Consider the following 16,380-nt stretch of genomic DNA (forward strand, 5'->3'; position numbering starts at 1 on the left):
TGCAAGCAATTCCATATGCTTCAGCGATTGGCTCTTTCATGTACGCTATATTATGCACTAGACCTGACGTCTCGTAAGCGTGTTTGGAGGACTGGAAGAGGAGCTCACTGTAAGGTGTTACACTTACGCTAACTTCCATAATCTGCTTGGATGAAGAAATTCATAGCCAACCTCGATCTAGTTCCAAGTTTAGGAAAATGATCGACGTAATATGTGATAACACAGGTACTATTGCTCAAGCCAAAGAGCCCAATTATCATCGCATGGCCAAGCACATTTTTAGTTCCACTATGTACGAGAAATACTGGAACGAGGTGACATCATAATATGCAAAGTAGACACAGATCAAAAACTAGCTGACTCGTTCACTAAGCCGATGACTCAGGACAAGCATGATCAGCATAGAGATGCTATCGGGCTTACACTTGCTAGTGATTTATTTTGATTTAGTATTTGGATGTATGAACATTTAAACAGTTGTACTTTTCAGTTCACTTTTGATTTAATGGTTAAATGCAAACGTTGAATGATACAACTGTGTTCATTTTAATACGTTTAATCAGTGAATATTGTATTCTAAATTATCCGTAGTCGGTCAGACTCGTGGGAACGATTCTGAATTAAGACTATTCTGACTTTGGACTCAAGCAGTTGACTTCCAAACTCACAGACCTCATTAGGAATGACGATGGATGTAACTCGCATCAAACCATCTTCATGGATCTTGATCATAACATGTTTTGATAATAGTATGCTCATTTAGTATCCTTAGACCTGAGATACATATTGGAACTTTCGTTTACCAAGGAATATTCTTTGATCATGTTAACCGTTGTTGCGTAACTGCCAGTCATAAAGGCATTGATTGAGAATATTCTGAAGTTCAGTGTGAGTTGTATGTAGTCAAGATGGGATTCTGTACTCTTACATTAAAATGTAACAGTTAGACATATTGGCGCCCTCGTTGATTCAAACTGGTAAATTGTGAGGCCTTACCCAAACTTACTATGTGTTTGATTGGCCCAGTTTGACTCTATATCGAGAACTACAATAATTGAACACTATATGAGATTGATTTGATCCATGTCTCATTGTTCAATTGATGTCTTATATAGGAAGGATAGATGACAACGATTACTATAAATTCTTTATCTTGCAATAGTTATGAATTTAGAAAATGTCATAATCGGTTGGGGACAACTATGTGTAGCTAGAACTTCTCTAGCTGTCAGCGTTGTGCTACTTGATCCAAATCCGTCCAAGTGGGAGTCTGTTGGAAAAATGGTCGGTTCGGTTCAAGTCAATGTGGGCCGACCCGATTATGACCCGGTAAGAGTTACACCGAGAATAACGAACACCGAGCCCACTTAATCGTTAATTGGGCTAGACATGATTAATCAAGGACTTTTAGTGGACAAGGCTTTAAGTTGGTGATTGGGCTAAAAGCCCAATGGGTTTAAGATTGGGTTTAAGTTTAACCCTAATCTTTTAATATATAAACAACTTATTGTTTATTATTAAACTACCCAACTCACCAAGCAAAAACCCTAGCTCCTCTATAACACAGTCGCCGCTGCCGCGCGGCCGTTTTTCCGGCCACCGGAAAACCGCCGCCACCCTTCACCGGCCACTACACACCACCTGAGCACCGCCACAGCTAAGCCAAGACCCCACCACAGCCCAGACGTTGTTGTTGCTGCCTAGATCTTCTTTTCGGCTGATGTTGCCGGATTTTGTTGCTGCCCGTTTTTCCGGGCACCGGAAAAACGCCGCCAGTAGCTTCTTATTGCCGTTTGTTGCTGTTGCTGCACCACGACGCCACCACCACCACTGTTCCGCCTCTGTCACAACTCCGACGTTGCGCCGCCACCGCTAGCCGCTGTGACGCCGCCGTCCGGAGCTGCTATCACCACCGGAATCGTCGTTGTTCGTTAATTGTGTCCAAATCTAGTGTCGTTTGTTAGATCTGGGTGTCTCACCCGGTTTTGATAACTGAGGTATAAACCCTTAACTTAATCTATGGTTGTTTGATTCATTTATTCGTGCTCGTATATGTTGTAACCGGATCTGAGTTCGGGTTTCGGGTTCGCTTTAATCATTTATTTTCCGTTGCGTTTTTTGTTCGTTTTATATATTGATATGATTAATATTTATTTAAACGAATCTAATAATTTAAAACATGTTAAAATTGTTTGGCCGTTTTCTCCGAACCACCGTTGAAACCCAACAGTAGGATCATTGTATATCGTGTGGCCAGTTTTCGTTCTTAATAATAGCAGTCGTGAGGAGTTCTTACAAAAATTATTTGTGTCTATTGCTCGATCCAATTAAGTCCAACGATGCATATGTGGTTTAACGTTTTTACGTCTACCTTTTGTTCGGTTTAACGACTCCGCCGCAACAAGCTTGACTTTTTTACAATGACTTTCGAATATTATTAGCGTCATTCCTATAACGCATGGGTTTACAAGAAGATTTAGTTTTTTATACACTTTCTAAAACGTTAAAATTTTCCATAATTTAACACGTAAAATTGTATTTGTTTAGTCACGACGTGTTAGTCCTGTTTACTAGTCATGTACTCATGTTCAAACGTTACATAAAGTATTCAAAATTTCATCCCTGAGGAAGGGGCAATAATTTTCCATTGCCATTTTAGGCAAATATCAAACAGGATAAATAGCCTTAATTTCTATATCTATCGATACACTACATTTTCAACAGGGGGAATCTTCATAGTTTTCCTTTTCACATGTGTAGTCAGTTACTTACAACATCGTACGCGTTGTGAATGATTGATTACATAATCATAACTAGGCATTTTTATGGTTATTGCATGATGTATAGACAAAGCAAGCATTTAATATTATTATTATTACTATTATTAGCAGCAGTAGTATGGTTTGGGTTAAAATACACGATCTTTTAAACTAGGAAGTAGAATAAAGGGTACCAAACGGACTCCCGGTGAACTCAAACTAGCAGCATCGGAGCTATTTCGTCGAACTCTACGATATTAGATTTTAGATTTTCGCTTGTAATTTCTACCTTGTAGATTTTAGAATTTTTGTTCATAAGATCATTTTGTCGCAAATAACTTGACTAGTCTACTTGGCGGCACCTGATTTGTCCATATTATTTTAGATATATTTTTGTTTATTATTTGTTTTTTAAAATATTTTTAATTTATTATTTGTTTTTGTTTAATTTAGTTAAACATTTTGTTTGCTATTTAGTGCAGACAAGGATGAATGCGGTCAATTTCGCATTGTTCGTCGCTGCAACCCACGGTTTTCTTTTTGGCCACATTTTTTTGTTTTTTTTTAAATATGTTAATTTGTTGTATTTGGCTACTGAATTTTTTTTTCTGTATGTGTTTAATTATGGTACCAACCGAACCCACAATAGCGCACAACTGTAACACGATTGGTACATAAATAGATTACATATCCGATCTGACCAGCCCAACGTGCCAGGTAAGGCTATCAGGTGTGGACATCATTTTACTTCTCACTTTACAATATCACATCAGCGCCACATTATATCATACTTCACCCCACTCTCTTTCACAATATCAAGGAAATGGACCCCAATTTACCAATTCATCACTTTACTTCATTTCCAAATAATATAATTTTATTATATTATAGTTATTAATATAATTAATATTTCAAAAAAACATAATATTTAACAAATTTAAAAACATTCTATTACATTTAAAATATTAAATAAAAACATAATGAATTCGTTATTTAAATTTGTTTTCTAATTATTTTAATTATATGTATTACTTTTAATAGATAATTTATTTTTGTATAGAATATATTAATATATATGATATCATCCCCTACCTACCCATTCACAGTTTTTACACAATCCATCTTCATCCTCAGTTTTTTGAACGGCATCTTCACCATCAGTTCAAATTTGGAAGTCTCATATGGCTGTGATATGAATAAATAAATATTATATCTTTTGGAAGTCTCATATTTGGTCGGCAATATCAACGGCATTTTAACATCCAAAACTCCACCGTCAAAGGTGCCGATTTCAGCGGGGTGGTGTTCACCGCCGACACCACCTGCCATGTCAACATTTTCATTGGCATAATGGTATCCATACCTCACAGCCTAAATACAAGAAACAAACCGGTGAGGATGACATCATTAATATATGACAATGAATGTTTTTATTTATTTTTTATTGTAAACGTATAAATAGGGTAAAATAAAACCGTAAGATCTATTAAAGTAATATTATATTATGATGGTTTGAGTATAAATCTTCGTATAAATTTGTGGATTCAAGTTGTCTCGATTGGTATGATCACACGAATCCTAAAATCTGTTTTGTAGTACAAAAATTAAATTTATTATAAAAAAGAAAAAAAGATATAAAATAAATTGCCCAACCTAAATCACAACCAATAAACCCATTTATAAATTTAACTGTTTAATTCCAATAAAAAGAAAAAAAAATAAACTTTTTTTTTTACTTAAGACCCAAATTTTCTCGCATTCAGTCCAAAAATTTTTACAATTCTAGGGGACGGCCCTGTTTGGATGAGCATTTGTTACTAAGTATCAAATACCGAGCAAACATCGATACTAGTACTGATATTGCAATGGTTTGTCATACAACCATAATTGGCATAGTACTTGATTTGCATTATTACAAATTTCTGTTTTGATACTATAGTTACAAGTACTGACTGAACAGCATTGGTATCGGTACCGCTACACTTTTTTTTTATTTTCTCTACCGCTACCGGTTCGGTAGCAATCTCATCCCTATTTACATAGTTGACCTTCAAAAATACCTATTTTATATTATTTATGTGTGCATGTTAATAATATGTAGAACACATTTTGTATAATAATAATAATAATAATAATAATAATAATAATAATATACGAACTTTCCGCTGCAACAAGTGGGAAAACTAGGGGTGTTCAAAACTATCCGAATCCGAATCTGTATACGAATTATCCGACAATTCGTATCCGAACTATCCGAATTTTTGGATAATCCGAAAATTCAGATATCCGAATCCCGGATATCCAAAAATTCGGATTCGGATATCAGTTTTCAGATTTTTCGGATATCCGAATTATCCGGTATTTTAATTTTAATATATTTTTATTTTATTTTATATGTTTGGTTTGTTAAATTTAGAAACTTATTATTTGGTTGTTGTATGTTTGATTTGTTGGATTTAGAAACTTGAATTCTTAAAATGATGTATGGTTTTTATTATTAAAACAAGTTTTTATTTTTATTTTACTTCTTTTTCGGATATTCGGACATCCGAGGTTCGGATATCCGAAATTTTGAATATCCAAACTTTGGATATCTGAAGTTTCGGATTCAGATTCGGATAGTGATTATCACTATCCGAAAGTTTCGGATATCCGGTTTCGAATATCCGAAATTTCGGATATCCGGTTTTGAACACACCTAGGGAAAACCATCTAGTTAAAACATTTGCTTACCATATTTATGTTCTGATCATGCCTTGCTTGGAGTACATGCATATAATATATATATGTGTGACAAAATTGCACTAATTTTAACATTATTTTACTAATCTCGTGAAAATAACGTTAAAAGTGGCAGAAAGTTAATCGGGCATCATGTGGTGGCGTTGATAGCCGAAAGACAAGGGTACATGCACCAATCGACCAGTGTCCCGATGGTTGAATGTTATGTGCCTTATGTCCAGGGCTTGATGCAAAACTACTATCGAGTCGGAGGTCTCACTGGAAGCAGCTTCTCTATTCTTACAGGATAGAGGTAAGGATGTCTGCATCTTACCCTCCTCAGACCCTACCATAGCTTTGCTATTGGTGGAATTTACTGAGTACAGCGATGATTTATATTTTGATCATTCATAACTCATCATAAGTTACTAACTTTTAATGGACCAGAATAGCTTATAGCTGGAGGTAAACCTATATGAGCAATAAGTGAAAATAAAATCTACATGTGATACTCCATCATCTAAGCTTTAATTACGCGATTCAAAACATCTTCTCATTTGCACAACAAACCAATCAGATTCGCAACGGTAAGCAAAAAGGTTACCATGTCTTTTACAACAAATATCATCTGTTAATCTGCCATGCGAGCAAGATTACATATATTCCATACTTTTCCCCACATAATGTCCAACACAAGCAGGAAACCGGGTAGACTTTATCATCACGCTGGCTTGTGTTTGCAACAGAACAGGCACAGGCTAAAACATGAACCTACAGTTTTGTCAAAAACATAAGCTCCAAGAAACATAAAAAAGTTCGGTCTTTTAATCCCAACCTGAGGTAGCAGATTTATCCCATTGTTAAAAATATTGCTTGATGGGGTTATGTTTTTATTTCCAACAAGTCAAAACACATAAAATAAAAATTAAACAAGGATTAGTTTTAGAAGAGCATGTGCACGCAAAGACACTATATATACAAATATACACATACATATGTTGAGATAATGAGAACTGCATATTGCATATGAACCAAAAAATACGTTGAGATCTACGAGAACCGCGTAATGCAGTTACCTATTTCTTTGAATGTGGTACACCTAACAAATACGTAATTTCCCTCTCTCCCACCATCTCTAATTATATTTCATGTACAATATACAAATTACTAATCTCGTAGTTCTCACGCCACTAGACTTGCTTCTGAAAATCATGCATCCCTATAAAACATATGTAATATATACACCTACCATAGTTGTCAATAGCGAATATCGATACATAGCAACTGGGTCACCTATATGCTACTACGTAGCAAATAGCGGTCGCTATTTCATATTTAGCGATAGAAAATTTTTAAGCAAATAATTAGGGTTTATATTCACAAAATAAGCTTTTACGGTGGAACTTGTGAAAGGTGCAGCTGTTTGGTCAATAAACAAGCCTAAAACATATGTTTCTACACTTTTTTATATTAAAATATAAAATAAAAAAACACTAGATACCGCTATAATCACGCTAAATGACCGCTATTGACAACTATGATGCCTACATATATATACACACATATATACCAGTATATTCCCGGTCATAGCAGAGTTATTTTAACTTTATAAGTTTTAACATAAAACACCTTTTCCATAATAATTAACTTTCTATATGTATATATAAATACATACATACGCATGCATAAAAATAAAAGTTAATGGAAAAAAGATTCCATGTCGACCTGACCCAACCCTACCGATACCAAAACGTTACACATTTGACCCGAGCCATTTTGACTCATTACCCAACTTGCCCATTTTCCACCTCTAGTTCCGACTGCCAACCCATACCCGAATAACCAAATGTACTTGTCTAAGAATCTTACTCGCTTAGTGTATCAATCAATCACATGTAAGAGTTCCAAATAAGTTTATCTTCTCCTGCTGTCACGGTCTCTGTCTCTACGTTTATCTCTATCATGGTCTCTTTCAGTTTGTGGCTCATAACTTCTACCCTTCTCCCGATCTCTGCTTGATGATTTCCTCTGAGGGCTTTCACTGTCATGATGACTTCTGGAACGCTTTCTAGAAGATTCTCGTGAATCCTCTCTTTTCTCTCTTCTCTCTGTGGATGATGTCCCTGTGTTCATATATATTATAAATATATACCAAAATGTCAAATAAGGAGAAAAAGTTAATAAATAAACACTCACTGTTGTGCGATGCCACTTCACTGCTATCGACTAAGCCATATTTACGTTGCCAATACTTCTGGTGAGCCACCACTTTCTTTTCAATTTCTTCTTTTTTTATTCCGCGTTCTTCGAGAGATTCACGGTATTCTATCAAAGCTACCTCAATCTGCCTTAGTTTGTGTCTGCCACGTGTACAACAATCAAACAGCCATTTAATTATGGGTGTTAATTTGTAAAAAAACCTTAACAGGGTATAAATCTAGTAAAAACTTAAGAATTTCAAACCAGCACTATACTTTTATTTTTTATAAAATAACATATACGTTCAATGAAGTAGGAATGCCAGTCGGGTTGGCGGGTTTTAATTCACGTCGTTTCGAACCCACTTAAAATCATGTCGTGTGTCAGGTCGACCCGTTTTATGTTCTCTTATTAATATGAGCAATACCAAATGACTTGGTAACAACAACAATTAAATGTTTTTGTTTCTTCATCTCTCATTCCCAATAAACAAACTTGGACTTATGAACTTAAGCTATCATCATCATCATCATCATCATCGTACTCAGTATATCCCACCAATAGCAAAGCTATGGTAGGGTCTGAGGAGGGTAAGATGTAGACAGCCTTACCTCTACCCCATGGGGATAGAGAGGCTGCTTCCGGTGAGACCCCCGGCTCGATAGTAGTTTTGCATCAAGCCTTGGACATATTACATAAGGCACATAGCACTCAATCATCGGGACGCCGGCTGATTGGTGCATGTACCCTTGTCTTTCAGCTATCAACGCCACCACATGATGCCTGATTAACCTTCCATCACTTTTAACGTTATTTTCACAAAATTAGTAAAATAACGTCAAAATTAGTGCAATTTTACTTTTGCCCACCCGAGGGTTCACACATATACATTATATGCGCGCACCGCAAGCAGGGCACTTATGAACTTAAGCTAATAAAATAAAATTGAAATTGTTGGAAGTGAAAAGATGATGAAATGATTCAAAAGAAAAATTAATCAATTTTAGAAGTTAAACGTTAGGAAAATCAAATATTTAACTAATACTTTTCATCTTTAAAAATTTAAATATTTTTTTTTTTCAAAACCCCTTAAACGGGTTAACCCACTTATTAAACAGGTTGTGTTTGGGTTGATCCGCTTTTTAAACAGGTCATGTTACCCTATAATAAAGTATACCTCTTCTCGTCATTGAGTCCACTGTCAGAACTTGTAAGAATGCTTGTATGATTTGCCACGTCAGCATTACCAATACCACCGCCAGCATTCTCACTTCCAGAAGACGAATAACCTAACGCTAGATCTTTATTACTTTTCTGTTCATCATCACTTTCATCATCTTCTCGGGCCCACTTAGATGCAGGCAACACAGAATCAGATTTGACTTTATTAGAAAACACTTTCAACTCAGGTTGTAGGATTGGAATCTTTGCCGGTAAAGATTCCGACAGAATATTCCTATCATCCTCCACTTTGTGATGCCTTCCGGAAAATCCCACAGGCCCGGTATCAACATTACTTTCTCTAGAACTATTTTGAGAATATTTCAAACTGTCATTGAGTTCATAACCCCTCTGTTTTTCTGACTCTTCAAGATACAGCAACCGTGCAACCATCATATCTCTGCCGCCAATGAGAGACAACCCGTTGTGCCGGCACCGCCTTTCCAGCTCAGCAAGAGGGAGGCCCATTAGTTCTTTCGTGGCGGCACTTTTGCCTATTGCTAATGCTGCATCTGGGTTGACTTTTCCAGTATCTCCAGTGTCATCATGGTTTGGCGGGTCTTCGGTTTCTGATGAAATTGAATGGAAGGATATAACACCAGAGTTGCTAGATCTGAGAAATGTTGAACGTAACCCGTTTACGTATGCATCCGAAAATAAAAACCAGTCGGCCCATACTTGTAGAACTTTCATAACCCGCTCCTGAATAAGGGTTAAAAGGGGGTCAAAATTAAGTCATAAGTAATTGGCCCATTCATAAGTAAATGGGTCAAAAGTTCCAGGTGTACAAGAGACTAATTGACCCATTCGTAAGTAGGCATGTTAACGAACCGAACCAAACGTTCAGGTCATTCGTGAATCGTTCGGAGGTACGTTCGTTTATTTAATAAAGAGCGAACATGAGCAATTCTTATGTTCATTTAGTTGAACAAATATACGTGTGTTTGTTTATGTTTGTTCATTTGTGTTCGTTGGTTTACATTACTTTAAGTCCGTTCGTTTACTTTCGTCTATATTTAGTTACAAATTATTCTTTTAAAATTTTCTGGCCATCACATATTTGTCTAGTTTTATAAAGTTTTTTTTGGCTCAACAAATTGATGAATACGCTACTTTTATTGGTGTTCTTTCACTAAAGCTCGTTTTTCTCCGTTCACTAATTTTTGTTCATTTACGTTCATGAACAGTTTGTTTATACTATCAACAAACAAACATAAACAAATATATACAAACACGAACACACTGAACAAACATGAACACAAAAACCGTGTTCGTGTAATTGCTTGTGTTCAATAGTTTGTTCAATTTATATTAAACGAATGAACACAAACATGCCCTGTTAGTTTGTTCAATGTTTGATCGTTCGTTCATCTTCTTTCACTAATGTTCGTTTATTTATGTTCATGAACCGTTCATTTATACTATTAACAAACACAAACACACTCATTTTCTTAACAAATGAACACAAAAAAGACCATTAATTTAATTGCCCGCGTTCAGTTTGTGCGGTTAACATTAAACGAACAAACACAAACATGCTCCATTAGTGTCTGTTCAATTCGTTTACACGCTTATTCATGCCTAAACAGGTCAAAATTGACGTCTATATCATGTATAGATTACCTTTAGGGCCTCAGCGGTGATTCTTCCCGTTATACTCCTGTACAAATCATTAAAACTTTCGAGTATATCAGGCAAATTTGCTTCAAATTTGGTGCGGTAAGCAGATGCATTCTTTACAGGGGCACTACTATTGTGAAGAATGTCTGAGACGAGCATGAGTCTTGCAACTTTAGTGGGTATTGGTGTTTCTTTAAGAGTCAAAGACTCAGTCAACACTTCAACAACCTGTAAGAAACATGACTGTTTTTAAAAAACAAACAAATACTAAGGTCATAAATTATGATGTCATGAACTCATGATTACCTCTCCAGCAGCATCAGCGTTATCTAATGCAAAACCCATTGCTTGCTTGATTTGAATTCTTTCTAATGTTAGGGCACGAAGCATGTCTTCAAATTCATCTCTTTGTGCATCAGTTAGTGTGCGTTCAACTTCCACACGCTGCACATGAATAATAGCAAAAAAAAAGGGTTGGTAAATAACTTCACCGAATCTAGCTGGATTCAAATGAAAGGTTGGCAGGCAGGTTCGGTAATAAGCCAAATGTGTTCTAAGTGAAAACATTTAATTTTTTTGTAAGGGTTTTATCATGTTGGACTGACCAACTTGACCCAAACATATAGGGTTTGGATCCCCTTAGAACTCTAAAAATTTTAAGAACTTCTGACAGCCAATCAGCTTATTTACTTATTTATTTATATATTTAATATTACTTGAGGGTAGTTTTGTCATTTATTATATGTAAATTTCTGATTACATATATTAAATTACAAGTTTACATGTGTAATAACCAAAATACATATTACATAATCATATAATTACATATATTAAATGATTAAACTACCCTCATAATATTGAATAGATAAATGAAATGATTGGTTGTTAAGAGTTCTTAAACTATTTGAAACTTCTAAAATGATCCCGATCCATGTAGCCAGTTTTTTAATGATCTTAATAACGATAAAATACAGGAACAAAAAATGTACCCTGCTTCTTCCTGCAGCAAATGTGGCCCCAGTCTCCTCATTCTCTGGGCTCTTAGCTACTGGCAAAGCAGGTGGGACCCATCTATACATTCAAACAGTATAAAGTAGGGATATCATTTAATCATAAACTCATGCACAAAACAAAGACTATATCAAGATATGTTTCAGGCATATATTACCTCCCACTACCAGTTATCATGATGAAAGGTTCGGTTCGCCACCTCTGCAAAGTATCCCCCTGCATTGAGAGACCAAAAAATTCTTTTATTCAACATAATCTCTCAAATTTCATATACAAATTCTTTATCAAGGGTGGTGAGTTCTAAATCGAATAACTAAATTTGGTTAGAGAGACCATATTCAGGCATAATTTACATTAATTTGTCATTTAAAGAAAAGGTACTTCAAATACCTTAAAGAATGGACTAATTTATGTACCTGGGCAAAAGAATACAGCCTCCAAACATAGTAAGTGTGCTCTTCGGAACCAAGTTCAAACAAGAAACTAAAAAGAGGGTTCCCACGAACCCTTTCCATTATAGCTTGCTCAAAAGCACAACCACCATCAAGAACATAAAGAGCCATCGTATCGATAACTTTGCGAAGACGAGCATCATCAAGCAGAACAACAGTTATATCAGGCACATTGGGCGTAAGAACCTAAGCACCAAAGTTAATAATATATTACAAAGTATTTATAATTAACAGACGCAACGCATCATACAAGGCTAGATTGACCTACCAGCTCAGAGTTTTGGCTTGGGACAGAAGTAACTGGAGGACCTGATGGACCAGATAAGATCACAGTAGCACCCTGCAAGTCATTGTTTTAAAAATCGTCTCAATAAATCAATTTATTAGTAGTTATGCTAACAACTAGGGTTTTGCAAATATAAAATTTTGGCATACCTCCTTACTCCTGATGGCCATTTGTCCAGGTGGCGGAGCAGGAAGTGACTGAGAAGGGAGGGAAACGGATTTACCCCACCCGATATTCAATTCGTAATCATAAACAACCACCCCTGAAACATTAAGTAACTTTTTAATCATCACTTATGCTAAAACATAAGTGGTTTAAAACTTGAATGCTGCATAATAAAAATACTTAAAAGAACTTAACCTTGCATTTCATCTTTTGCAGCTTGTCCATCTGCACGGTTCATAAACGCCACAAAACCACAGTTCTTTTGGCGCTTGCGTTCCTCTTCTGTCCTTGGCCACATTATCTTCACACTAGCAATGGGTCCAAATCTTCCAAACGTCCGCAAGAGAAAATTTTCATCTACCTGGAAGAGGTTGACCACAGAAACAGAAAGTCAACTTTTGTATTCGGTCCGATTGAAGCACTTTATTAGCATCACTGTCTGACCTGAGGTGCAAGGTTCCCAACATAAAGATTGGTTGTCTGAGGATCTCCATCATCAAAGGAACCAAACTTCCCACTTGGGTCAAATTCATCAGGCAACTCATCAAACCGACTAGATAGCTGAGACGATAGATTACAAATTACATTATTTAAAAGTTACTAAGACCTAAATATGCATTAATAAAATAATATCTTACGGTAGAAGCAGAACTATGTCCATCTTGCCTTTGTTCACGTTCTTGCATTCGTTTTTCTCTCATTTCTTGTTCGTGTTTTAACTCCTCCATAAAAAAGTCTATATTTCTAGCTTTCCCCTTGGATTTCTCCTTTGGCCTCTCTTCATCTTTCTGCAAGTAGCAGAGTTTTGTTAAAGTCGGATATAAAAAAGTCAAACCCACGAATACAAGATAGTCAACAAGGTGGACAGTATATTAGTATCTCAGCAGGTCACTAACCTGCCTTTCATGTTCTTTACCCTTGGTTGCCATAGGAAGGGATATGAAAGAAGGAACATACCTGCAGAGAGAGTATATAGTGATGCATAATCTTCAATATGTTATTTACATGTTCTAGAGTTATGCTTAGTTTCAAAGAGCATGAGGCAAAAAGCAAAGGCGCACACACCATGTATGTGAGACGCACTTCTTTTGTAAGAGACTTAAAGTCAATTACAAACCACATTTTATATACAACACACACTTATATACATTAAATAACTAAAATACTAACATGTGTAGAGTGTATGCACATGCATATGTTTGTCTATGCTTCAAAATGCACATACCTGCTGCTAATCAGCAATTTTGACCTTAATTTCAGTTTCTCTACATCAATATTGCTTTAGAACATTATAACTTTTTATCTGTTATGTTTCCACGTGTAGGGAATAATTATTGATTAGATATGCAGGAAAAGTTCGACTATAAGAACGCTTGTGCTTGAATACACTCAACATCTTGCAACGTGAAACAGCATACACATAATGCTCGCCCCAACTTATGAGCAAATGGTTACCACAAAATGGGTCACTTGGTTTGGTGATGTAATCATAAACTGACTCGTTATCACCCATGTCTACAGACAACGATTAAACACCTCATCTTAAAAATAAAAATACGTATGTAGCATACATTCCTAATAAGGTAATGGTATTTCCATCTACAAGTTCCCAAATAGAGCTAAAAATCACATTTTTGGAACATATATGCTCAAATGATAAACTGAACAAGAAAATCGTAGTAAACTGAACATAGACCAGAACTATAATATGTTACAGGTTAATACAAAACTACAAAAAACGATACATTTTAGGGTTTGCCCAAAACAAAACGAATCCCAAAAGCAATCAAGAAGTTTCAGAAGCCACGTAAAGGACAAAACAAATTGATCCCAATTCCCAAAACAAACGTATTTAAGTAAACTATACATCAGATCTTAAGACTTGGAGGATACTTGGCAAACTTGCTCTTCACGAAGTATTATCTGCTATTGCAACTAAAACATTATAACAAGATTATTCCAAAACAATAATACATTTTCCAAAGGCTTGTTTTTTGCTAACTATAACTACTTCTTCTAAAACAATAAAAATACGTAGTCTTCATACTCTTCTGAAGGTTACTAAATGTATAATTTAAGATTGTTAGATAGCAGATAGTGAAGATAAGAGATATAATGGCCAAGACTTGGTAGCGGGAAAAGCTTAAATGAGACTAACCTAAACAAGCCCATGCAAGCTGATACAAGAACACAAATATTGTAGATACCATTAAAGCTAACTCATCATTCAAGAGGATGTGTAAAAGAAAGAGGATGATAACTGATAACAGCAAACAATGTTCAAACTATTCTATAAATCCGCTATTAAAAATGAGCACACAAATAGTTCGGCCCGCCACGATTCTACATTAGGAAAGTACAACTAAGTGTAAAGATAGAGTGTGTTATAAACCTTATGAAAACATCAATAGCATTAGTTGCTTGAAACTAGACTTTCTGTTGGAGGATGTTATTGCATAAAGAAACATTAAATCAAACTCAAGCCAAGAGTTACATATAACAAGCTTTCTAGCTCATTCAAGTTACTAGCCTAAACATGATAAGAATTTATAATCACGTCATCACCATATAGGCTCTATATTGAGCAAGCCTTATAATAAAAGCAATATAACATAGTTAAACAAAGGCGCTTGTTACCTACTCCCCTTCTTTGAAGCCGATACTTCTTTAGAATTTCCACCTGCCATTCGTGAATGCATAAAAATGCCCGCTTGTTTATTAATGTGCCCATGGAAAATAAATCATTCATTTATCCATATATGTGGATTATACTAATACCTCAAAATGAAATAGCAAACATGAAGAACGCATGCAAAAGGACTTGCTAAAGAAACTAACCTGTATCAGGTTTCACTTTTTCATCGTTAACCGTTCCTCCTCGAACAAATGTTTTTAACCCTGCACTATCCCCTTGAAATGACTCCAGAAACTCAGCATATAATCGAGCCGTTTCATCCTCAGCCCTCTGTATACAAGCAAATCAATTAGTGACTTCTCTGTCAATACTATTATTATTAACATGCAAGGTACATTTACCTTTTTCTTTGCCTCTTCTTCTTCGCGGTGCTTTTGAAAAGGCGTCTTCTTCCGTGTAATCGAAAACGAACTCATCTTCCCGTCAAAATACCTTTATCTGTTAGCCAAAATGTGCCAAAACTGTAAATCCAGTTTTAACTTGAAACAAAAATATAATATTTAGACAGCTTCATAGACATAACATAAGTTTTAATTATGACTATGCCTCTCAAAATCATTTAGATCAATTAAAACCATTTAATATAACAAATTCAACAATTAAATCCTCAATGACACTTGCACAATCAACAATTACATCTCCTCTGTCCTAGAATATCATAAAATCAGATTGCTTAAACCGCCAAACTATACATCACATATTAAAGACCTAATTACTTTACAATCACAGTCATATACAAACTAGGGGTGTCAAACAGTTGTCGCGCCTAATAAAAAACAGGAATTTGATTGAAACGATACTAATTAAACAACTGTATTGCGCAATATACACATGAATCAGAAGATAAGTACGTGTGATAAATGATAACCCTAACTTTGAAGATGTAACCTAAATCTGGAAATGAATACATGGTTACAGTTGAACGAAGAAAGAGAATAAAGGTTACCGAGATCTTCAAATGGTGGCCGGAGGTATAATAATACGGTGGCCGGCGGTGGTGGACAACAGTCAGCTCAGAAGTGGACTCGTGAGATAGAGCCCAGGTGATTTGAGTTATTATGAGCCTTTATTGGGCCGGCCTTTATTGCTTGTTATTGGTAGTGGTGCACAAAACTAGACCGTGAGCGGGTACTTGGTAGGACCTATATCCGTTCATACATGAATAGCTCGCTCTACTTGGTTCCCAATATTTATTTAGGGGGTGTTTGGGTGAACTTTTAAAACTTGCTTATTTGCTATTTGTTTATTGAA

General features: G+C 35.7%; 1 protein-coding gene across 3 annotated transcripts; it reads right to left on the reverse strand.

Annotated features, from left to right (window-relative positions):
* Positions 1 to 7,030: 7,030 nt before the first annotated feature.
* Positions 7,031 to 15,551, reverse strand: LOC143615886 (protein RRC1-like). 3 transcript variants are annotated; one of them, XM_077088956.1, is made up of 17 exons: positions 15,471 to 15,551; positions 15,273 to 15,399; positions 15,072 to 15,114; positions 13,331 to 13,391; positions 13,073 to 13,222; positions 12,879 to 12,995; positions 12,630 to 12,795; positions 12,419 to 12,531; positions 12,252 to 12,323; positions 11,948 to 12,169; positions 11,689 to 11,747; positions 11,510 to 11,591; positions 10,827 to 10,964; positions 10,524 to 10,748; positions 8,857 to 9,602; positions 7,677 to 7,840; positions 7,031 to 7,588 (listed from the first exon to the last, which is right to left on the reverse strand). In XM_077088956.1, the coding sequence occupies exons 1-17, from the start codon at positions 15,543 to 15,545 to the stop codon at positions 7,395 to 7,397; spliced, it is 2,754 nt and encodes a 917-aa protein (XP_076945071.1). In that variant the 5' UTR covers positions 15,546 to 15,551; the 3' UTR covers positions 7,031 to 7,394. The 3 variants fall into 3 exon arrangements, with proteins under 3 accessions (XP_076945071.1, XP_076945026.1, XP_076945117.1); XM_077088911.1 differs by having other exon boundaries at positions 7,031 to 7,603; XM_077089002.1 differs by lacking the exons at positions 15,072 to 15,114; positions 15,471 to 15,551 and having other exon boundaries at positions 7,032 to 7,603; positions 15,273 to 15,367.
* Between the last annotated feature and the right edge of the window lie 829 nt (positions 15,552 to 16,380).

Source organism: Bidens hawaiensis, unplaced genomic scaffold (genome assembly GCF_021521415.1).
Source record: "Bidens hawaiensis isolate Kalapana, Puna unplaced genomic scaffold, B.hawaiensis_p1.1 tig00000237_1, whole genome shotgun sequence".
NCBI lineage: Eukaryota > Viridiplantae > Streptophyta > Magnoliopsida > Asterales > Asteraceae > Bidens > Bidens hawaiensis.

Excerpts from the sequence above, each read along its gene's own strand:
- LOC143615886 (XM_077088911.1), bottom strand. The coding sequence starts at position 15,545 with ATGAGTTCGTTTTCGATTACACGGAAGAAGACGCCTTTTCAAAAGCAC. Across the intron at positions 11,592-11,688 it reads ATGATAACTGGTAGTGGGAG|ATGGGTCCCACCTGCTTTGC; the intron begins GTAATATATGCC and ends TTGAATGTATAG. Across the intron at positions 10,749-10,826 it reads ACGCTGATGCTGCTGGAGAG|GTTGTTGAAGTGTTGACTGA; the intron begins GTAATCATGAGT and ends TGTTTCTTACAG.